Here is a 20,193-nt window from a genome sequence, read left to right as displayed (position 1 = left end):
AGAGAGAGAGAGAGAGAGAGAGAGAGAGAGAGAGAGATGTGTATACTTGAGGGGAGATCATTTTTCCATGCTAACAGTTGATATAAACAAACAGAGTTGGGAAACGGGCTATAAAGTTATTCGTGAAGTCGCTAAGACAGATGGTAAGTAAGAAGAAGAAGAAGAAGAGAAAGAAGAAAGAAGAAAGAAGAAAGAAGAAAGAAGAAAGAAGAAAGAGAAACCCCCGAAAGAACTCACTCACATTACGTCTGCTAATAACTTCCACCTGGTACGGTACCTCACTTCTCCAGGCTCCCTGGGCATGTTACTCGGCTATCATCTCCTCTGGTCCACCACCGCCAACGTCGTCGGCACTGATGAGCAGCAGGAGAGTGTCCAAGAGGTCATCATTCGGAACAATTTCTTCGTCGGAGGTGCGGTGAATCCTCGTGACAATGATTTGAAAATTACAGACGACGGAAATGAGATTGTGTTTCATGGGAGCAAGAATTTTAATACGGGAGGTGGGTATTTCACTTACTCTCTACATCAAGCTGCTTTTTTCTTTCTTTCTTTCGTTTTTCATTTTTACTGACTATGTTTTCATTTTTGATGAATTCGCAGGCGTGGTGAGCGATCTCACTGTTCTTGAAGGTGTCCTCGATGGCACGGAAGATCACATCTTCACACTGGTCAAGACCGATCAGCCTGGAATCCAATTCGCGCATAACTGGTAAGTGAAGGGTCTCCTGCTCTCTCGTTCCATCATCAATCAAGAAAGAAAAGAATGAACACTTGCCGCGTTTACGAGCCACCGCACATTTTCTGACTGACATCTCAACTTTTCTCTTTCTTCTTTGATCCAGGGATAATGTCGGACTTCGTCTGACCGAGTCTGGGTCCGTCAAAATCGACAATATCCGCGTACCATGGACAGATGCTCTGGGCTGGGATGCCACGACCAAGCGACCAATCCCCGAAGTGCTGGGGATACCGTTTGCGAGCTTGCTGTTACCGACCATCCAGCTCGTCTTCAGCAACTTCTATTTGGGCATTGCGCAGGGTGCGCTCGGTGCTGCCACGCAGTACACGCGGAACGGCACTCGTGCGTGGCCCTACGGCGGTGACAATAAAGACAAAGCTACCGACGAGTGGTATATCCTCGAGAGATACGGTGAATATCGTGCGCATCTGGCCGCAGCGGATGCTCTTGCCGATCGCGCTGGCGCTGAGATTGCCAATCTCTATCGCGAAGCGGGCCAGTATGGATCTGTAGTCGCAGGCGAACCTCACAGTTTTGAAGACAAAGTCAACCCGCATTACCTCGCAAATGCACACCCAGGGAGTAAGGCAGCAGGGCCAAATCCTCCATATACGATTTCGACGTCCTCGAGCTTCCAGGCGCCAGAGAGTGTCTCTGCGGACAGCAATGGTCTCACGAATGGAAACCATGCACTGTCATCACGACGCGCCGTCATCACTGCCCAACGTCGTGGCGAGGTTGCGGCTACAGTGGCACACGTCAAAGTCGTCACCACCGACACTGGCCTCGCTGTCACGAGTGGTATCTTTGAGATGCTGGGCGCTCGTGCTACTGGTAGGAAATATGGCTTTGATCGATACTGGCGCGACATCAGGACCCACTCATTGCATGATCCAGTAAGTTTGATGAGAACTCATGCAATGGATCCATTGCTAACGATGGTTGGTTAGGTTGCGTACAAGAAGCGTGAGGTTGGACGATACCAACTTCTGGGTGAGATTCCCGAACCCACGTGGTACACCTGAATAGCCTCGTGTCCTGCGGGCTGCGTTTGGTGTGGGCTGCAGGACAGATTGGAGGTAGTGAGCAGTAGATTTGTGGAAGTTAACGGCTGGACCATAGTCAGGCAGTGAGATGTAGTCACTGTAGTGCTGTATGCCCGTTCTCTGATCAATGGTATATATCTCCTGCACCACCACATAAGAAGCAAAAGAAGAAGAGGAAATGTTCGAGTATAAATACCTTTTGCCGCTAGTTAAGGTTCGCGACAGCTGCGCCACGTAATCGCTTGCGCAACCAGGGACTCCAGGGAGCCATACCTTAACATTCGTGGCTGCCAAACACCCAACCTATCTACCAACCTGTCAGCAACATCACAAGCTCTACAGCGGTCATGGGCATCGTAGATGTCGTAAAGGTATTGCATCACGAGCCCGAATAACCCCCTGCAATACGGTGTTGTGTATACAGACTGACATATAGATGTCCTCACCAGATCCTCTTTCTGCCCGCTTGCATCGCCGCCGCGCTGTACGGTACCATTTCGTATATCATCATACCGCTCATCAGAAACTACCGCGAGCGATACTCGCAATATCTGCCTCTTGATACCGTCAATCGACATACGGAGGGATTGCGAGATCGCATCAGCGACCTCGTACTGCGGCTGGTGATTCCACGCAGACAGACGGTCTTCGATGCTTCGGGAAGCCGAAGAGGGAGCAGAAGTGGCAGTGGAGATCTGTTTAGTGAAGAAGAGGGCGAGAGAATGGCTGGTTTCGATGCGGGACGAGTGGATCGGACTGTGAGAGGTGGTGATGTAGAGGCGTTGCGGTGAAGAGGAGGCAGTTAAGGTACCTAGGTATTGCATGGGAAAGTGCTGTTATTCGCGACTGCCTAAGGTGCGGAGCGCTGGAACTCCCTTGGAAGGCACGAAGAGAGTGCCTGCCAGAGAACAAACCCAGCCCAGCTTCAGACGTGGGCGTGCCGCTCTATCTGCCACGACACCGTCGCCGCGCTCACCATCCGCCATGTTCGATTCTACGGGAATACTCGAGATGTTTTGCCAACGCATCTCATGCCACCACGATGGGAGCTCCAACGCAACGTCCACCGCACAGGATTGCTTCGTGGTCTGCATCTTCATCATGGAGCGCTTCGACTGGATGGGCGGAGACACAGTCAGCGTGAGCTTCTCGATGGACGACGGACCGACGCAAGCGATCGAATATGTCTTGCGTCCCCAGTCCGAGGATCACACACCATCAAAATCTCGGGCCGAGGACGAGATGCAGTTCTACGATGGCAGCTTTGAAGGACATCGCAGCTTTGAAGGACATCGCAGATCGGAAGTGTCATCGGCAACACTTCAACCAGGTACTACGTTGTCGTGTACGCGTAAAGACATGCTACTCACCTGAGTGCCAGTAAACTCGAATGGCGTGCCACTGTCCCAGCAAGAACACGATATTAGTCGGCTCGTGATCACTCTGTGTCGGGGATACCAAAGTGCCACCACCGACCCGGTCACTGGATGTTCGCGCTATCACTTCGTTCCTGCAACAGGTCCTGCTGGTTTTCCGACCAATGTCGTCTTCCATTACAGTTCTACTTGTTAGTCCCGAGATCAGCGAGGTGTTGGCGCCCAGTTAACCATGCTAGTAGACATAGGCATGGTACATATGTCACGGACTGTGACCTACACAAGTTCCTCGCTACCGAAGCTCGAGCTGAGCCGCACCTCACTACAGCCCATGACACAAAAGCGTGCCCGAGAGGTGTGAACCATGCCGCAAATCCCCTCGTTTGGGTATAGACGTTGACCCTTCCTACTTCCTAGGTCAATGAGTATTCTGCAAGTCCAGGAGGTGATCCCGAGAGTGACTCTCCTCCGAAGCAGCCAAAACTCATCGACGACGATGATTATGAGATTTTGATCGAAGATGATGTCAAGACTGCCTGTCACGGTTCACTTTCTTCGTAGGTACTAGTCGGAGGAGATTTAGTGGGACTTGGCTTTCGTTTGCTCGTGTCAGACGGAGATAATTATGCGCGCAACGCCGTCGCCAGCTATCTTAGCGGTGTTGAGAGAATGTCTTACATATTTTCGAGGTACATACTTGTGAAAGACCGCGCGTGTCGGAGACTACGGCTTTTGATCACGACCACCTCGCTCCGGAGCTACTGGTACTGGGCCTTGAGCGGGACAGCAGACATCTTCAGCCTTTTGTGCACCGTGGTATCCTCCAACGCGAGTACCTTGCAAGACGCGTGCCTCCCATAGATCTGATTGTAAGGTATTCAATGTAAGTCAAGACTAAAGATGCCCTCAATGGCAGTCCTCTACGTGATCTGTGCGCTGCGGATCGTTGTCCGCAGGGCTGGTACCTGCATTCTTGCATACAGAGAAAGTGGATGCTCCTGGTTCCGTTGTATACATGACAGGGACTCAGGGAGGGCCATGGCCGCCATGCCGCTTAGAGTCCGGCAACGATGCCAGCATCGCCACGAGAGCCTCCACGGCGCCGAAGAAGGGTGGCGGCTCAAGTCGACGGTACTGGAAGCTCCCGACGATGGTCCGGAGAGCAACAGGTGAGCGGTTGATGCAGAAAGTGTATAGAGTTCGCCATGAAAGATCGATTGTGGCAGAGCTGCGCCTCAGAAGCAAGATGTCGGAGGATGTGGCACGGACGCTGGCCAATCGGCGCGCTTCCGTAGTCGTATGATCTGCCACACATCAGACCATTTTATGTATCCAACGGTGAGGGTCCAATTTGCACCACCGTAGCACTAGCCCTCGAAAATACCGACCCGGCTGGTGGTGCTGCTGGTGGTGCTGTTGCTGCTGCTTTTCTCTTCCTTCTTCGTCACCCTCAACCTTGAATCTACCTTTCTCCGGCCTGCTATCGCTCCATTGTCACTCGCTTCACCCTCGCGTTCGGTCTGTCCGGTGGAAATTCGGAGGAGAGGTCACGGCGGAAGACAAAGAGACAGAAAGACAGAGAGAGGGAGAGAGAGAGAGAGCTGAAGAGGAAGCGAAGCTTTCCCAGGACCATACAAGAGCGAGGGATCGCCGACATTCGGAGCCTATACGAACGAACATTGAAAAGGGCACAACACAAAAGTCGTCTCGTCCCGTCACGTCTTTCGCGTCGTAGTGCGGCAGTACCACCACGACATTGATTCCTACGACTTGCATCCTCCCGCACCACGCGGCGCAGCATTGGCAGGATGGCGTCCGTCATGGAGACGTTCAATGCCACCAGCACTGCGCTCCCTGACTCGGTACACGCTGTCATTGCATCCGCGCAGACGGGCATCCTGAGCAAGGCCTTCGACAACTTCTCCTCGCCCTTGGGCTGGTTCGGCGTGTTTTTGGCAGTGTTCCTGGCAGCTGTCATTTATGATCAGAGTAAGTCTCTCCCGCCATATATGTATCGCCAGCCCCAGCAACGACAACTTCGCCTCACTCCACTTCGCTCTGCTACGCTGCAAGCGTCATCGGTGACACGCGAGTACCAAGCGCCCCGGAGCTTCTGCTAATTGACTTTTGGCGTACAGTCTCATACTGGCAACTCAAAGGGCCTCTGGCCGGCGACTCCTGGAAGATTCCCTTCATTGGGCCATTCCTTGATTCTGTAAATCCCACATTCGGCAAATACTACACGAAATGGGTCTCCGGCCCCCTCTCATGCGTCTCGGTCTTCCACAAGTTCGTGGTCATCGCTGCGACTCGCGACATGGCCCGCAAAGTCCTCAACAGCCCCATGTATGTCAAGCCCTGTGTCGTGGACGTTGCACACAAGCTGCTTCGTCCCGATAACTGGGTGTTTTTGGACGGGAAGGAGCACGTGGAGTACCGAAAGGGTCTCAATGGACTGTTCACCCGAAATGCGTTGGAGAGCTATCTTCCCGGTCAAGAGGAGGTCTACAACGAATACTTTGAGGAGTTCTTGCGCGAGAGCACAGCCGCGGGTGGGCACAAGGCGTGGGTGTATCAGCTGCGCGAGCTGCTGTGCGCTGTATCATGCCGCACATTTGTGGGACACTACATGTCCCGCGAGCAGGTCAAGCGCATCGCAGACGACTACTACATGATTACTGCCGCGCTCGAATTAGTCAACTTCCCCATCATTCTCCCGTACACCAAGACATGGTACGGCAAAAAGTGCGCCGATAAGGTCCTCGAGGCATTCTCCAACTGCGCTGCCAAGGCCAGAGTCCGCATGAAGCAGAAAGGCGCTGAGCCAGAGTGCATCATGGACCGCTGGATCACACAAATGATCGAGTCTGATCGTTACCGAGCACGCATTGCCAGCGGCGAAAATGTACCTGCCGAGGAGAAGCCAGCAATGCTCCTCCGCAACTTCTCCGATATCGAGATCTCCATGACGGTCTTCACATTCCTCTTCGCTTCGCAAGACGCGACGTCGAGTGCTGCTTCTTGGTTGCTGCAGATTGTGGCGGACCGGCCCGACGTCTACCAACAGATTCGTGAGGAGGCCGACAGGATACATCCCCGAGCAGAAGACCCCATCAGCCTTGAAATGCTCGAGAGCATGACCTACACTCGTGCAGTAGTCAAGGAAACGCTCCGATACCGCCCACCAGTCCTCATGGTCCCTTATCTAGTCAAGAAGGACTTTCCCATCCCCGAGGGCAATTATGTCGCTAAGAAAGGCACGATGATTATTCCTTCGACGTGGCTGTCCCTTCACGACCCGGAAGCATACGAGCAACCCGATGAGTTCGTGCCGGAGCGATGGATCACTGGAAATGCAGAAGAGCAAGGCAAGAACTGGCTGGTGTTTGGCACTGGTCCTCATTACTGTCTCGGTCAGACATATGCGATTCTCAATTTGATGCTCATGGTGCACAAGCTGAGCGCTTCATACAACTGGACGCACCAGATCACACCCCGCAGCGAAGAGATCAAGGTTTTCGCCACCATCTTCCCCATGGACGACATGCTCTTGCAATTCTCTAGACGAAGAGCGACTTCATAGACTTATAGAACGGCACTAGATGTGCTCTTTTTCTTTTTTTTTACAACTTGGGTGTTGAGCCGTACGCAGTCGCGCAAAACAGTGCGCATTTCACACATTGCATGGCAGCTTTCCTGCACGACGCTGGAGAGAGAGCGAGCGAGAGAGAGCGAGCGAGAGAGAGCGAGGATTATTTCACCTGCCGTGTACGTAGTAGCTACATAGGTGGTGGTGGTAGTTGGTAGAAGCAGCATGGAGGAAGCAGCCAAGGCCAGTAAACGTAATACCAGACAAGACAATTTTTTTCAAATCTCTTGTGTCTCAGTCCGATGATTTCGACATCTCATCGGCAGTACCTTTTGTATTTATGTATCTCCTAATGTAGGTAGTCGCTTACCTGCCTGCTAGGCATCTCACGCCTTGAGCTTGTAGATAATCTGATTTACCCAAGGTAGGTTTTTATGCCTCCAAAGAGGCGATGACTATCTACCTGGTATCTACAAATGTCGGCTACTTTATATCCCTAGCTCTCGGATTGACACAGTAGTAAGAACTTCGTCTTGTTGTAGAAACGGATTGCCTACTGCCAAGCAAAGGGCAGATGAATTCGATCAAGATGTTGCCAAATCAAGCCATTCAAAACATTCAGAGAGAGCCTCCAGGGGTTGAGCTGTAGCTCCATGAGAGCGTCATCTTTTTGACGTCAGCCCCCAAAATGTCAGTTAGTACGGTACCTCCTACCTAGCTTCGTGTTCATGGAAGGTCGGGCCGTTCTACCACAAAGCTCTTCGGAGCTGTGTGGCGGCGACCGGGTTTATACTCTATAGAGTAAGTCGAATGACATGGAGAGTACGGTGCCTAGATAACCCCGACGTAGGCTGATGTCATGTAGAGCCGGGCGGGAAAGAAGATGACTGTGGGTGAGGTTGGGTTGGACATGTATACGATACACTCCAAGCTCAATTGCATCGCTTGAGTTCACGCCAGGGCAGGTTCCTATGACGATATCCAAAAATTGCGCATTCCAGAATGCCCGATAGGATGAGATTGCTGGAGATTCGGGCAGACGATATCGGAGTTCCCTCATTCTATGTCTCGGTCCTTGCAAGGAAGGGCTGAGCAGGGAGCAGCCATTCAGGCTAGGGACTTGGACGATTTTGGCCTAAGACGAGACCGAGTGGCAGAGATCCTAACGGAATAGCACGAGCCTGTCAGCTCTAGCCTCTGTCACGGTCAACCCTCGAGTGTTGTGCAAGTTGCTGTGATGCTGATCCATTTTAGCGGCTGGTCAAGGATGGCAGTCGTGGTGGACGCCTTGACGCTGAAAGAGCCGGTGAGAGCTCTACTGAAGTACTTCGTCACTCTTTGCTTCATTGCCACTGGGGTCGCGATACAGTCCTGCAGTACGCGACTCGGCTTGCCGGGCTTTGCTGACGCGCTTCTTGTGGCTTTTGCTTGATATATGCTGTTGCCACTGAGTTGGCGTGACAGAAGTAGTGTCGCAAACAGAGCAATACTGCTTCACCCAGGCTTCGGGTGCGCCAGCCAAGTCATCTCGTTTAGGCTGCAATTGCTCGGCTGCGACTGTGGATAATGTCGATGGCGCCGGCATGTCCTCAGCACGCAGATACTGCCCTGTGAGCTGCAAAGCCGGATCGACCACGGTCTCCTCAAATCTGGAGACGTCTGACCCATTGAGGAGGTACATTTGATGCGAAGCGTTGGCCTGCATGAGTGCATTGACTAATTTGATGCGAATCCAGCGAACCTGACGCTTTGCGTACTGTCGTGTTGAAGCTTGAGTGGCCTCCAGGGCTATGGCTTTCAGCTTTTCAAGTGTTTGCTGTTCGTCAACGCTTGTGTGCAGTTTGCGAACATAGTCTCGGAACTCCCTGTAGCCGATGCTGACCCATATGCCTTTGCCGTCGTCTACACGAGTGCCCTGTGTTTCTTGATCACGGGCAAATCTGTCGAGCGTATTCACCTCGTCCAGTAAGCCATTCGCTAGCATTTTATCGACGCGCTTGTCGAGTCGCTCACGCAGGACTGCCGCCTCGCAATGCACCCATATGAGCAGTGCTGGAAAGCGCATCTTCGGCTCTCCAGCTTCCTCTGCACCCACTTCCTCTTTCCTCGCTCGTTGCTCCGCATATATGTCAGATGCTCTCTTGCCCGTCTGGAGGTAGATCTCGAGACTACGCTGTATCTTGCGCCTATCGTTCGGATGCCAGCGGTCTGCCATGACGGGATCTATTCGATTGAGCTCTTTCAGGAGGACGTCCGTAGGCTCTTTCAGGATGGGCCATTTGTCAGACGTGTCTACGATGAATTCGCGCTGCTCCCTCTCCTCTTCATCTTCAGCCAGACGATCGTAGAACAGCAGACTCTGGGTATAGTAGTGCGTGCCGCCCACCAGAATCGGCAGTTTCCCACGCGCCCGAATCTCCTCTATGGTCTTGAGCGCATGGCGGATGAAGGTGCCGACCACCCACGTCTGCTCGTGCAGTGCGATACATCCGAGCAGGTGGTGCGGTATGCCTTCCTGCTCATCGGGCGTGATTTTGTTGGTGAGAATGGGCAGGCCGGCATACAACTGCATCGCGTCTCCATTGATGATCTCGCCATTGTATCGCTTGGCAATCTCGACGGCCAGCTGCGTAGAGACTGCGGTTAGTGTGTCTTTCTGGTCAGTAGCAGCACGACAGACGTACAGCAGCGCCGTGGTCGACGACCTACCTGCGATTTGCCAGTCCCAGTGGCGCCAATCACAGCTACGAGCGGCTGTTTCGGTGGCGTACGCGTCATTCTGGACGGCGACAGCGACCTCAGCACGACGCGGGATAGCATGCGTTGTGTTGGTATTGTCTGTCGTGGGAATGTATCAAAAGTCTGCAAACGTTGTAGCCCCACCAGGCTGGCTGAACTAGTCTACTTGATGACACTTACTCTTCCAACAAAACCTACCTGACCGATTTCTTTTATACCTACTGACTCTTCCGTTATTGACGCCTACACACGCAGATTGACTACTCAAGAGACATCAAAATGGTCCAAAAAGCCGACCAGAAACCTCCCACCATTACGGTAAAATGACAAACCACTTCACGTTCACTCGGTAGCACAGAAGACTAATTGTTTCTCAAGGTGAATAACCTCTCCTACCTCTTCCCAGATGGAAGTGCAGGTCTACAAAACGTCTCACTCGACCTCCCTGCCGGTGCACGTTGTCTTCTCATAGGCGGTAAGTCTTGCGAATTGCCCACACTTCTCTCGTTGTCCAAGGGGCTAAATCCTCAGAGCAAATGGCGCGGGCAAGACAACACTCCTCCGCCTCCTGAGCGGAAAACGCATGGCCCCAGCAGATACGGTGTATGTCGCAGATATCGATCCGTTCGCCACGGGCCTCGAAGGCGTGACCTACTTGGGCCTGGAATGGGTCCTCAATCCCATTGTCCGCAGCGACATTGCTGTTCCTGAGCTGCTCAAGTCTGTGGGCGGTGACCACTATCCGGAACGAAGAGATCAGCTCGTAAAGATCCTCGATGTGGATCTTTCGTGGCATCTTCATGCCGTTTCGGATGGCGAACGGAGAAGGGTGCAGCTTTGCATGGGCTTACTCCGTCCCTGGACGGTTCTGCTTTTGGATGAAATCACCGTTGACTTGGACCTCTTATCTCGACACAACTTTCTGCAGTTCTTGAAGCAGGAAACCGAGTCGAGGCAATGCACTATTGTCTACGCCACTCATATTCTGGACAATCTGGCTCAGTGGCCAAGTCATTTGGTTCATATGTCTCTCGGTAAGGTGAAGAAGTGGGGCGCAATTGACACTTTCACTGTACCGAAGACGGATGGTGGTGAAGAAGGAAACAGTCGCTTGGGCCAATTGGTGATGGGTTGGTTGAAAGAGGATCTCGCAGAGCGGGGGCCGAGAAACCAGCCGCGCAGTGACGGGAAAACGTACGAGAGCCATGAGGGAAAGGGAGGGTATGGGCACGAGACCTACAAGAAGGATTCTTGAGAAGGCATAAGCAGTACGACTGGTGATGGAGCTCGGCCAAAGAATCGAGCGTCGATTCAGGTTGGCAGGGAGAAATGGCAGGACAGCGCGATTCAACACGACGACAATTAGACCCAACAGTAGCGCTGGTGTTCAACAGATATTCAGGATGCATGAAGTGTGGTTTCCCCCCTTTTCTATCCTCACTCGACTCCCATCGACCGGCGCAGGCAGTCTGTTTCACGCGTTGATTTCTCTGTCAGCTAAGTCCATGGAATATGTATGTCTTTTACGACGGTGTCGCGGCGCAGGTAATCCAAAAAGTAGAGAACCGGTTTATGCACATCTACGCATGTGACCCACATCATCATTCACTCGATCTTTCCGCATTGGGCCCCTGAAAACGCGTTGCCATATGCAAATTGCCCCAGATTTCACTTAAACTTACTCGGCGTCGTCACAAACCTCTCTCACTCAGAATCTCCTCGACAACCTCTCCTCACCAACAACACCCTCTCTTCACCAACAACACCTCTCTTCACCAACAACACCTCTCTTCACCAACAACACCTCTCTTCACCAACAACACCATCTCTTCACCAACGACACCCCATCTCTTTACCAACGACAGCACCGCGCCGTCAACATGCCCAGCGGCGAGGCGCAAAGCGATGGCGGCAAGAATCCGTTCAACTCGGAGATGACGATCGTCTCCGGTGGCGACAAAAGCATCTTCACAAAGACGCCTGCCAACATCACCAGAAACCACTTCGATGGCCCAGGTCTCGATAAGCCTGTCCAGCGAGCTGGCAAGAGCGCAGGGAAAAAGCGCAAGGCCGCCGGTGACGATCCCGGCGCCCAGAAGTCGAAGGGTAAGGGCAAAGAGAAGGCGGCCGCCACACCCGACGCCGTATCCAACGCTGTGGTGGACACATTGCCGCCACAGCAGAAGAAGAAGCGCCAATTCAAGGGCAAGACCACGGCTGCACGCCTGATTCCGAGAACCTATGAGTCATGCGACGAAGCTGATAGGATGCTGGTTTCCTGGAGAGACGAGAAGAAGGACTGGGGCCCCATCAAGGCTGAGTGGAAGCGCTTGACGGGCGAGGCTACAGCCCAGAGCACTCTGCCAAACCGATACGCCAGAATCAAGTAAGCAACCCCGTCCGTGTCTTCTCTCGCTTCCAGACATGCAGAGAAAACATGCATCGGCCTTGGGGAGAAAAATGAGGAGCATCCTAACTAAAATTGTGTAGGACCAATTTCGCTATCCTCAACGAAGAAGACAACGCCTTGCTAATCCAGACTAAGCGCGAGATCGAAGACTCCTTCCAGGCGCAGAAGTGGACGTTGATTGCGAACCTCCTCGTCTCGAAGGGTGGTGCAGACCACACTGCCCTTCCAATCATCCTCCAGCGCCAGTGGAAGAAGCTCATGACCAAGGGTGGCGCGATCGTGCCACACGGTATCCTGGATAAGGATTTCGAGGATCCTCTCCTCTCCGGCGACGAGGATGAGAATGGGAATGATGCGGACGTTGAGTGAGTTTGGCAAAGAGTGGGCGGGCAGTGTATGCAAACTATGCGGGATACCAAGATAGCTCAGCTTTGAGATGGTCAGACCGCCAGATACTCTTGGAGGTGTCAGAAGGATAGCGGCCAAAATGCTCTGAATGTGTACCTTGAATAGGTACTTGGGCATTGATACTTACATCTGGCATCAACCCCTCCCCTTAAAAACAAACTGCTGTTATGAGGTCAAGTAATTCTTTTACCTCGATTCTCCGCTTTAGAACCAACAGCAAATCATTCTCCGACTTGCTCCACTCGCTGTGCGCTTTGATCGACTACTGGTCAAGCTTGCCAGAGAACATTTAAACATTATTGCCCCTTGGGCTCTAGTAGCTTTTTTCCGACCATCTGATACCTGGTGGCTTTTCACCGCAGGTTTCTCCCCACGCTCCCCACGAAATGCAGTAGGCTAGCCAGCCGAAAAGAACGACGCAAATGCTACCGCCCCTGTCGCAAAGGCTGCTACAGAGGCTGTTCGAGTCATTTGCTCGGTATTATCTACAACCTGTATGATCCAGCTCCCAGCTGTAACAGGTATTTCTTCAAGTCGATCATCACACAAGGTGAACAGCTTCAACGCCGCTCACGTCTACGATCGTCGTCATAGTGCCGCCTGCTTCCACCACCACTGTTTCGGTCTCTGTCGTCTCGGCTGCCACGCTCTCTCCTCGAGTCGTATCTGTCCCTGTCATCGTGTCGACGATCATCGTGTCTCCGATCCCGGTCACGGCTCCTAGGTCGATCTCTGGCTCTGTCGAAATCTCTGTCATGGTCTCGCTGAGTGTTCTTCTCGGCGTCTGGCTGGTACAGGATTTCCGGCGCTGGCGAAGGCGCACGAACAACGCTCTGCAGCATGGTGCTCGGCATCTGCTGTCTTGCCACTCTGTGCTCTTTTGTAGTTGCAGCAGCAGCACGAGCATTGTCACGTTCACTTCTTCTGTCGTGAGTGCGATCGTCCACATTTCGCCGGGCATCGGCGTCCTGTGGACGGCTACTATCTCGACCACGATCGCGGTCACGCCTGGAGAATGCATCGCGATCTCGGTCTCGATCTCGGTCTCTATCACGTTCACGAGAGGAATCGTATGGAAGTGGTACTTCGATCTCCTCCTCATACTCCTCCCATTCTTCGGTGTAATAGCGGTTGACTTCAACTCGCTCTTCAGTAGCCCGCTGCGGGTTGAGCATGAAGCGCAGTGTGCCGTCGGTCTGTGGAGTGTGCTGGCTTGTGGCGATGTATGCATTGACTGGCTGAGGTGCCTGTGCCCCTGGCTGTGGGGGTGAGATTGGTGTAGGATGGCCATCAGCCACGCGCAGAGTAATGGTCGGGTCGGTGACATTGTCAGGAGAGGGAGGAGGCTGGACCATAGTGTAGCGTGGCAGGTTAGAATCGGAGCACTCCTTGTTCAGAGCAAGGCGGATACGGAGGAGATCGTCGAGAGAGTATCTGGTGCCGAGGATGGAAGAGGCGGTGTGGTGTGTGTACAAGTCGAGAGCATCCAGCAGTGTCTCCATGACTTCTTCGCGTGTGGTATACCATGTGCCCAAGTCGAGCTTCTGCAGGTTGTCGCGTACGATGCAGGTGTTGTCTTCCGACGTCGCAGCTGTGAAGTGTGCAGCCAACTCTAGACTTGCCAGGGCTAGCGTTGCGCTCGTTTGCTTCAGAGGTGCAAAAGTGCGGTGCAAGTCCGTCAGGACCGTCCAAGCCAGCTCCGAAACGGCTTTCACATCCGGGCTCGACGGCAAGCTCTTGCTAATCTTGACCAGAGTGTGATGCGGTGCTCTGCTCCTGAAATCGAAGCCACCGCTCTCCAAGATCAGCCGCTCTATGCCGATGACCATCCGACTATGTGTCTCGAACATGGGATCATCTGGCGCAACGTGGTCCTGGTTGTTTGGCAGCTTCAAATTGTACGCAGCCGCCAGAATGTCCCTGCTCTTTTTCAAAGTATCCTCAGTCTTGCAGCTCGTCAGCAGACTGGCAGCTGCCGCATCGATCCACTGATAGTCCTCTTTTGGGTGGGCAAGTCGGAATTTGTGGTAGTAGACGACGGCCGTGGTGAAGGTCTTGACGGGCAGTTGCAGGGCACGGCGTACATTATCCAGCCAGGCAACCCCCTGCAGCCTGACGGTATCTTCTCTTGCCTCTGCTAGACTCCTCTCCTGCGCATCGAGCCCCTCGGGCGCCAGTCTCTTGTCGATAGCGGCTTGCGTGATGTATGAAGCCGAGACACGGATTGTCGATGGATGCGGTCCGACAATCTTGGCTTCGCCATTCGACATGCGCTCAGTTGCCCCCATTGTGTTCAGTCCAGCTTTTCCGGGCGGCAAAGATGCCTCTGTGAATGGCGGTGCTGCGGACGATGCATGGGCGACCAGTGCGGCGCGAGATGGATGCAGTTCGTGCATGGACTTTGTCGACGCGAACGCGACCGGAGCCAAGGCCGCCGGAGGACCCACTTCGGTTTTTCCGGGCCCGGAGATACTTTCTTGCTTTTCCACGTGCGCCCTCCATCCCCTATCCTGTGCCATCGGCCTGCTTGCTGCAAAAGAAAAATTCCAGTCTCCATCTCCATCTACATGATGGCCAAATTCGTTGTTGAAGTCGCGCTGGTGGGCTCCGAGGATTGGCGGCATCTCCATGGCCTGGACACTGCTGGGCAGACTGGTCTCTCTTTGTTCGCGGTAGCGCTGCCAGTAGGGCGATGACCTGGCTTCTCTCGACTCTGACCAAGATTGATCACTTGGCTCGTGGTCTTGAGATAGAAGAGCTGGACGCCGCCAGAGACTTCGCGGCTCTAGGTACCGCTCGCGACTCGATCGATCCGGTTCCAGCTGCTGTGCAGATGCCTTTAGGGCTTCCTGCTTGCTACGGACTTGCTCTGCTTTCACGAGCTTGAAGAGATAGTCTTGTTCCGCCTTAGAAAGCGGCTCGCTGCCACAATCTTTCGGGAGGTGGCCCATGTTTCCACATCTTACGCACAAAGGATTGCCCCACACGAAGCGATAAATGGCCGCGCCATTGACGAAGTCGTTCGTGGACGAGGCGGGATCGAAGTTCTGGTATGTAGTTGGTCCCGTGAAAATCGGCATAGTTGGTGGCGCTGGAGCTTGGAACGATGACGGCGCAACATCTTGCATCGTCCTGAATGTCTCACCGTCGCGCCGAGTAGGCTGACCACCAGCGAGTGTCGGGCCCAGTGGTCCTAGGGATACCGTACTAGGATCGGCATGCCGCTCAAAGGCCCATGGCGGTCGATGGCTGTCTGCGCCAGTCGCTATCGCCTGTGACGAATGTTCAAGACGCCTCCACGGCAGCAGCATACGCGCGCTCTTTTGGGGAACTCCGCGACTACTCGATGGCATCGATTCAAATTCCTGTAAAAAACTGGCGTCAGCAAACGAATGACAAAAGTTCGAGCGGGTCACTTACCGTGCCTGGTGTCTCTCGATATTGCTCCAGCATGAGACGTGGTGTCGCAGAGCTGGCCACTGTCCGCCAACTGCCATGATTGCCTGCAAGATCCCGAGAACTTGGACTTCCGTGTTTATCGACCACATTTCGGGTTCCATCCTCGAACCGTTCCTCACCGTCGGAAGTTGGTGCCTTGCTCACGTTGTGGAAGCCAAGGATTCTCGTCATCACTTCCTGTGAAGGGTGACCCCATCTGCAGGCGACTCCATTTCTGCAGTCGACGCCTGGCGACGCATAGAACTTACATACGCCGTATTTCTCCCAAGGCACGAACTCCATCTCCCTATCTCCTTGGCCCGCACGGGAGCTAGTCAGTTCTGCTGTGGGTAAAGAAGTAGGATGTGCGGATCAAAAATGCTCGAGTGTGTTGTTGAAGTAGCAAGGGCGGGTCGAAAATGCTCGAGTGCGATGCTGAAGTGCGCGCGCGGTGTTTGCTGTGCGAGCAGCCGTTCCCGCTTGTAAACAAAAGTGGAAACGCCAGCCCGCTTCACTTCACTCCACCTGAATTGGAGCTTGTTACATGGTAGGAGGGAGTAGCTGGCAGATCTCTACAAGAATTTGAAGCTCTTCTACATCGCCAATAGCAGCAGTGCGATTGGAGTCCCTCGAGCACGGTGTTTGGCCCGTCAAGTGGGTGTCGTTTGCTCAAATGCGGCGGCACGATGAATCGGCTACATGCACGAAGGGACAGCTCATTCCGTCCAACTGAGCTGGCCCGCCAGTGCCAATGCTGAGAACGATATGATATTGATTGCTTCACTACAGATAGCCCTCGATCTACAGACTTGTTCAAGAGACCTCACCCTGGGGAACTCCGCGACAATGAGACAGAAGAGGTGGAACTTTTGCACGCACACCCACGCACACCACATATCTTACCACCTGCTGAAGATACGGCGTTCTTCCACTCAGATCATCATCACCAGCTACGCTATCTTTAGACCTACCTACGAGCAAGCGCTGAGCGGTCGCTATCCTCAGGCGATAGTGTCCTAAAGCAAGTACCCTAATGGCAAAAGTCGACGAGGTCTGACCGTCTGGTTCTATTTGGCTTCGAAACTCACGACACGAAGAGGATAGGGGGAGGCAAGAAAGCATCGTGAGACTTGATGGAGAGCGTCCTCGAAAGGAGCCACGAGATCTGATGTCCTTGGAGAGTAATGTGGTTGTTCTCAGTGGAACCAGGATTGGTGGACTCCTGCTCGACGTGTCCGCTATGCCTTGGACAGTGTGGTCTACGGAAGGAAGTTTCAAAAACACTGCTTGATTTGGCAAGGAGCGCGACTCGTTGCGGTCCGCGTAAACGGGCAGCTCCTCATCTGAGTCGAGTTATCAAGGAAATAACCATAATGGCAATACACTTCATATTATGTGCTCTCTCTGTTATGGCTTCAATTCACATTGCACTTCGAAAGAAGCTTCTCTCGATTCTTGGCCGAGTAAGTCTGCCGGTATCTCCGAGCTTTGTACGATGTTTTATCTTGTTACAGAATGGAACTTGCTGAGAGGGAAAAGCACGATTTGTTAATTCCAATATAAGGTACAGGTACCTATATGGTTATTCAGTTCCATAATGACTTCCGTGGGCGGTGGGCCGTCAGGACGGGAGCTGCCCGCCCGTGGACCGAAAAGAAAAACAAGGGCTGCCCGTAGACAACAGGTCATCAAATAGCGTGGCACCCACGGCATGTAACCCGATTGGGCCATCCAGGTTCTTCTATAGTCCGCACTCCAATCAACCTCACTCATAACCACCACAATACCTGCAATGGTAGTCTGAAAAACCGAGAAGGCTCAATGGAACGTATCATCAGCAGGAGCGAATTACTGGCCACGACATCCCCGTGTCCATCCTCCCCGGACCCCGCGGCGCAAATCAAGCACGTACAAGAATTCGATTTCGTCCACCATGAAGAGCTACCCGATGCGATCAATGACCAAATCGAAGTCAGTGGCGAAGACGGATTCGCTTTCCAGCTCTTCGCACCACCTTCAGGAAAAACTGCGACCTCGCCCGTCATAGCCAAAGTTCGACTGGACTCTCCCGACCTCACAGATGCGGAGCCAGGATTGCTGAGACCGGACCGTGACAGCAGATACTATTTCACCAGCGCGCCCGGACCCGAGCAACAGCAAAACTTCGAAGCTGCCGCCCTCTCCGGTGAAGATGTCCTCGCGCGGTCAACATCATATTGCCCAGGTCTGGCCTATCCCTGGAAAGTCCTGCACATACCAGCCACGAGACAGCAGCGACTCCGGTTGAAAGCCTCCGATGCTCTCTTTGCCAAGCTTGTCAAAGACAGCCGCCATGCGACCAAACGTACGCGTCTGGGCAAGAAAGCTCGTATCGCTGAGCGGCAGAAGGCCGCAGCAGCGAAAGCGTTACGAGAAGTTGCCGAGGCGAAGGAGTTGCGGGAGCGAGAGAAGCGAGTTCGCCGTAATCGGGAGAAGAAACTCAAGAAGAAGGGAAAGGCAAAGGCGAAGAAGGCTGAAGCGCTCAGTGCGCTCGCAGCAGAACCCGCTTCCGTGGCCGACGAAGACTCAGAGATGGAGGATGATGGGTGAAAGCGCGACAGAGACACTGTGGAGAGAGACTACCTACCTACCTAGGAATGGCCCAATGCTGTTGGGGGTTTACGTGCTGCTGATGCGATATTATGATTGGCGCGAATGGGCTACTTTGCTTGACTCTCGAGTACCCAATAACGACGATGTGGGCGCGATGCCCATGCCTATTACTCCAGCTTTACCAGCCCGTCGAGTATGCCAGCAGAAAACCGGACCTGGATCTTGTTCAGCATTTGCACCTCGGAATCCTCGCTAGAGTCTGATTTACCGCCTGTTCTGCCTGGAAAGCTCTCGAGATGCTCTCGGACGCCTGAGGCGCACTTGGAGATCTAGATGCATGCATGTCCTGCAGTGGCACCAAATCTCTTCCAGACTGTCCGACTATAAATCAAGGAGCTAGGATCATGTGACTCGGCACGATTCATAAGGCACGTCCTTCTCTATAGCTATAGCTGGACCATGAGGACTTGGAAATCATTATCATCGCCTCCAGAACACTTTCCCATCCTGTGATCACGTACATCTTGTGTGCGAGCGTGACCTCAGGTCGGAAGACAATATGGAAGCAGACCATATACACGCTGACTTCATGCATTGATTACTATGTAGTCGATGGTAGCAGCACCTTAGCTAAGGGCTGGTTGGGCAAGACCCTTGCCACACACGACTTCTTCTCTAAGAAGGCTTATAGTACTTTCTCCAGTCATGCACATCCTCGAATCCCAAGACCTCAATTATCTTCCTGTTGCTCAATGGAGCTTCCCACTCGCCCATCTTCCTCGTAATCTTCACATTGGGACACGTTTCCTTCAAAAATTGCTCGGTGGGGACCTTGGTCGTGATGGTCGAGTTCGTCGCATTGAACACCTGCACCTTGTCAGCACGACTTCCCGGAAGTGGTAGAAATATTAGCTAGTGGCTGCCACAGACCTGAAACCCAAGGCCAGACTTGTCAATACAGCGACTGCAGATTTGGCCCAGGTCGCGAGCATCAATGTAGCTCCAGGCGTTGCGTTTTCGCGTTTCGGGCTTGTTCACGTGAGTTGGGAAGTCTCTCTCATACTCGTGCGGCTCGATGACGTTCCCGATTCGCAACGCGTAGATGTCGACGCCGTATCTGCGGGCGAACGTGCGAGCGGTCTTTTCGCCACATATCTTGGACAAGGCGTACGAGTCCATGGGGTCGACGTCGTAGTCTTCTTCGAGAGGGAAGGAGTGGTAGTCGTAGTCTCCCTCGGCAAAGCAGACGCCATAGGTAGTCTCGGAACTCGCGATGATGATCTTCTTGACTCCCAGTTTGCAGGCCGCTTCGATGACCTAAGAGAAGTGAGTGGTTAGTATGGGAGGGGGAAACATTGACAGTTGTTGGTGTGGTTCAGCATACGTTGTATGTGCTCATCACGTTGGCCTTGAAGCATTCGTTGTCTGGAACGAGCATGTTGCGGGCATAGGCGGCGAAATGGATGACCACGTCTGGTGGGGGTTCCGGATAACCTTGCTCATAGCCAGCGGGGTCGAAGTGCGTGGTGAGGGCAGTGAAGACCTGGCCGCCATCGGTAAGGTCTGTCTTGAGGGTGTATACGCCCGCACTGGGATCGGGAAACTCGACTAAGTCCAGATTGAGGACCTGGCTGTGGTCAGTCTCTCTACCTACTACTATATTGGGTTCAATATGAACGGCGCAGACTTGCCTTGTGGCCTTGCTTCAATAGTTCGGGAATGGCATGACGTCCAGCCTTGCCGCTACCGCCTGTGAAGACGACTCGCTTGCCCTGGGTGGTCATGGTTGAAGGTGGGATATTCAGGTACACGTAGGTGAAGAAAGGTGGCGAGGGAATGAAGAGAGAGAACTA

General features: G+C 53.3%; 12 protein-coding genes across 12 annotated transcripts in view; 9 read left to right on the top strand and 3 right to left on the bottom strand.

Annotated features, from left to right (window-relative positions):
- SEPMUDRAFT_39146 (acyl-CoA dehydrogenase NM domain-like protein) overlaps window positions 1-1,767 on the top strand; it is a gene marked incomplete at both ends in the record, with an annotated part of 3,057 nt that extends 1,290 nt beyond the window's left edge. The window contains 6 exons of the mRNA XM_016908733.1: window positions 95-143; window positions 291-503; window positions 604-712; window positions 846-1,241; window positions 1,407-1,638; window positions 1,693-1,767. Of these exons, the coding sequence (XP_016763475.1) occupies window positions 95-143; window positions 291-503; window positions 604-712; window positions 846-1,241; window positions 1,407-1,638; window positions 1,693-1,767 (1,074 nt within the window). The remainder of the gene's footprint in view (window positions 1-94; window positions 144-290; window positions 504-603; window positions 713-845; window positions 1,242-1,406; window positions 1,639-1,692) is intronic.
- A 341-nt stretch (window positions 1,768-2,108) lies between these two features.
- Window positions 2,109-3,876, top strand: SEPMUDRAFT_79954 (uncharacterized protein). The gene is made up of 2 exons (XM_016910233.1): window positions 2,109-2,159; window positions 2,238-3,876. Exon 2 carries the CDS (start codon window positions 2,611-2,613, stop codon window positions 3,160-3,162), a length of 552 nt encoding a protein of 183 aa, XP_016763473.1. The 5' UTR covers window positions 2,109-2,159; window positions 2,238-2,610; the 3' UTR covers window positions 3,163-3,876.
- Window positions 2,241-2,525, top strand: SEPMUDRAFT_15784 (uncharacterized protein; the record flags this gene model as incomplete). Its single annotated transcript, XM_016907752.1, has 1 exon — window positions 2,241-2,525. A coding segment is annotated over one exon (285 nt), but the record flags the coding sequence as incomplete, so codon positions are not given.
- A 683-nt stretch (window positions 3,877-4,559) lies between the features above and the next one.
- SEPMUDRAFT_147259 (cytochrome P450 61) lies at window positions 4,560-7,021 on the top strand. Its single transcript, XM_016904184.1, has 2 exons — window positions 4,560-5,153; window positions 5,303-7,021. Exons 1-2 carry the CDS (start codon window positions 4,973-4,975, stop codon window positions 6,745-6,747), a joined length of 1,626 nt encoding a protein of 541 aa, XP_016763472.1. The 5' UTR covers window positions 4,560-4,972; the 3' UTR covers window positions 6,748-7,021.
- A 1,047-nt stretch (window positions 7,022-8,068) lies between these two features.
- Window positions 8,069-9,531, bottom strand: SEPMUDRAFT_38605 (tRNA isopentenyltransferase; the record flags this gene model as incomplete). Its single annotated transcript, XM_016908711.1, has 2 exons — window positions 8,069-9,379; window positions 9,463-9,531. 2 exons carry the CDS (start codon window positions 9,529-9,531, stop codon window positions 8,069-8,071), a joined length of 1,380 nt encoding a protein of 459 aa, XP_016763471.1.
- Window positions 9,532-9,771: 240 nt separating this feature from the next.
- On the top strand, window positions 9,772-10,916 carry SEPMUDRAFT_131056 (ABC transporter; the record flags this gene model as incomplete). Its single annotated transcript, XM_016902392.1, has 3 exons — window positions 9,772-9,810; window positions 9,871-9,967; window positions 10,026-10,916. The coding sequence occupies 3 exons, from the start codon at window positions 9,772-9,774 to the stop codon at window positions 10,745-10,747; spliced, it is 858 nt and encodes a 285-aa protein (XP_016763470.1). The 3' UTR covers window positions 10,748-10,916.
- Window positions 10,917-10,918: 2 nt separating this feature from the next.
- On the bottom strand, window positions 10,919-14,648 carry SEPMUDRAFT_147257 (uncharacterized protein). The gene is made up of 2 exons (XM_016904183.1): window positions 12,438-14,648; window positions 10,919-12,359 (listed from the first exon to the last, which is right to left on the bottom strand). The coding sequence occupies exon 1, from the start codon at window positions 14,596-14,598 to the stop codon at window positions 12,871-12,873; it is 1,728 nt and encodes a 575-aa protein (XP_016763468.1). The 5' UTR covers window positions 14,599-14,648; the 3' UTR covers window positions 10,919-12,359; window positions 12,438-12,870.
- SEPMUDRAFT_22490 (uncharacterized protein) lies at window positions 11,595-12,178 on the top strand (the record flags this gene model as incomplete). Its single annotated transcript, XM_016908355.1, has 2 exons — window positions 11,595-11,878; window positions 11,983-12,178. Coding segments are annotated over 2 exons (480 nt in total), but the record flags the coding sequence as incomplete, so codon positions are not given.
- Window positions 14,649-15,205: 557 nt separating the features above from the next.
- SEPMUDRAFT_147256 (uncharacterized protein) lies at window positions 15,206-15,969 on the top strand. Its single transcript, XM_016904182.1, has 2 exons — window positions 15,206-15,360; window positions 15,499-15,969. Exon 2 carries the CDS (start codon window positions 15,546-15,548, stop codon window positions 15,807-15,809), a length of 264 nt encoding a protein of 87 aa, XP_016763467.1. The 5' UTR covers window positions 15,206-15,360; window positions 15,499-15,545; the 3' UTR covers window positions 15,810-15,969.
- Window positions 15,970-15,983: 14 nt separating this feature from the next.
- On the top strand, window positions 15,984-17,136 carry SEPMUDRAFT_147255 (uncharacterized protein). The gene has a single exon (XM_016904181.1). The coding sequence runs from the start codon at window positions 16,448-16,450 to the stop codon at window positions 16,766-16,768; it is 321 nt and encodes a 106-aa protein (XP_016763466.1). The 5' UTR covers window positions 15,984-16,447; the 3' UTR covers window positions 16,769-17,136.
- A 423-nt stretch (window positions 17,137-17,559) lies between these two features.
- On the bottom strand, window positions 17,560-20,144 carry SEPMUDRAFT_147254 (UDP-glucose 4-epimerase). Its single transcript, XM_016904180.1, has 4 exons — window positions 20,032-20,144; window positions 19,725-19,967; window positions 19,271-19,657; window positions 17,560-19,207 (listed from the first exon to the last, which is right to left on the bottom strand). Exons 1-4 carry the CDS (start codon window positions 20,122-20,124, stop codon window positions 19,016-19,018), a joined length of 915 nt encoding a protein of 304 aa, XP_016763464.1. The 5' UTR covers window positions 20,125-20,144; the 3' UTR covers window positions 17,560-19,015.
- On the top strand, window positions 17,570-18,337 carry SEPMUDRAFT_37628 (uncharacterized protein; the record flags this gene model as incomplete). The annotated part of the gene is made up of 1 exon (XM_016908675.1): window positions 17,570-18,337. The coding sequence occupies one exon, from the start codon at window positions 17,570-17,572 to the stop codon at window positions 18,335-18,337; it is 768 nt and encodes a 255-aa protein (XP_016763465.1).
- Window positions 20,145-20,193: the final 49 nt, after the last annotated feature.

Source organism: Sphaerulina musiva, assembly GCF_000320565.1.
Source record: "Sphaerulina musiva SO2202 unplaced genomic scaffold SEPMUscaffold_2, whole genome shotgun sequence".
Lineage (NCBI taxonomy): Eukaryota > Fungi > Ascomycota > Dothideomycetes > Mycosphaerellales > Mycosphaerellaceae > Sphaerulina > Sphaerulina musiva.
Note: the sequence above shows the minus strand (reverse complement) of the source record. Positions and strands in the feature narration are given on the sequence as shown.

What these genes read in the sequence shown, in the direction of transcription:
- SEPMUDRAFT_147259 (XM_016904184.1), top strand. Translation starts at nt 4,973, where the DNA reads ATGGCGTCCGTCATGGAGACGTTCAATGCCACCAGCACTGCGCTCCCT. An exon ending in AGCTGTCATTTATGATCAGA is followed by an intron (nt 5,154 to 5,302) that starts GTAAGTCTCTCC and finishes TTTGGCGTACAG; the next exon opens with TCTCATACTGGCAACTCAAA.
- SEPMUDRAFT_147254 (XM_016904180.1), bottom strand. Translation starts at nt 20,124, where the DNA reads ATGACCACCCAGGGCAAGCGAGTCGTCTTCACAGGCGGTAGCGGCAAG. An exon ending in TATTGAAGCAAGGCCACAAG is followed by an intron (nt 19,968 to 20,031) that starts GCAAGTCTGCGC and finishes GACCACAGCCAG; the next exon opens with GTCCTCAATCTGGACTTAGT. An exon ending in ACGTGATGAGCACATACAAC is followed by an intron (nt 19,658 to 19,724) that starts GTATGCTGAACC and finishes CACTTCTCTTAG; the next exon opens with GTCATCGAAGCGGCCTGCAA.
- SEPMUDRAFT_147256 (XM_016904182.1), top strand. Translation starts at nt 15,546, where the DNA reads ATGGCGGTCGATGGCTGTCTGCGCCAGTCGCTATCGCCTGTGACGAAT.
- SEPMUDRAFT_79954 (XM_016910233.1), top strand. Translation starts at nt 2,611, where the DNA reads ATGGGAAAGTGCTGTTATTCGCGACTGCCTAAGGTGCGGAGCGCTGGA.
- SEPMUDRAFT_147257 (XM_016904183.1), bottom strand. Translation starts at nt 14,598, where the DNA reads ATGGGGGCAACTGAGCGCATGTCGAATGGCGAAGCCAAGATTGTCGGA.
- SEPMUDRAFT_147255 (XM_016904181.1), top strand. Translation starts at nt 16,448, where the DNA reads ATGCACGAAGGGACAGCTCATTCCGTCCAACTGAGCTGGCCCGCCAGT.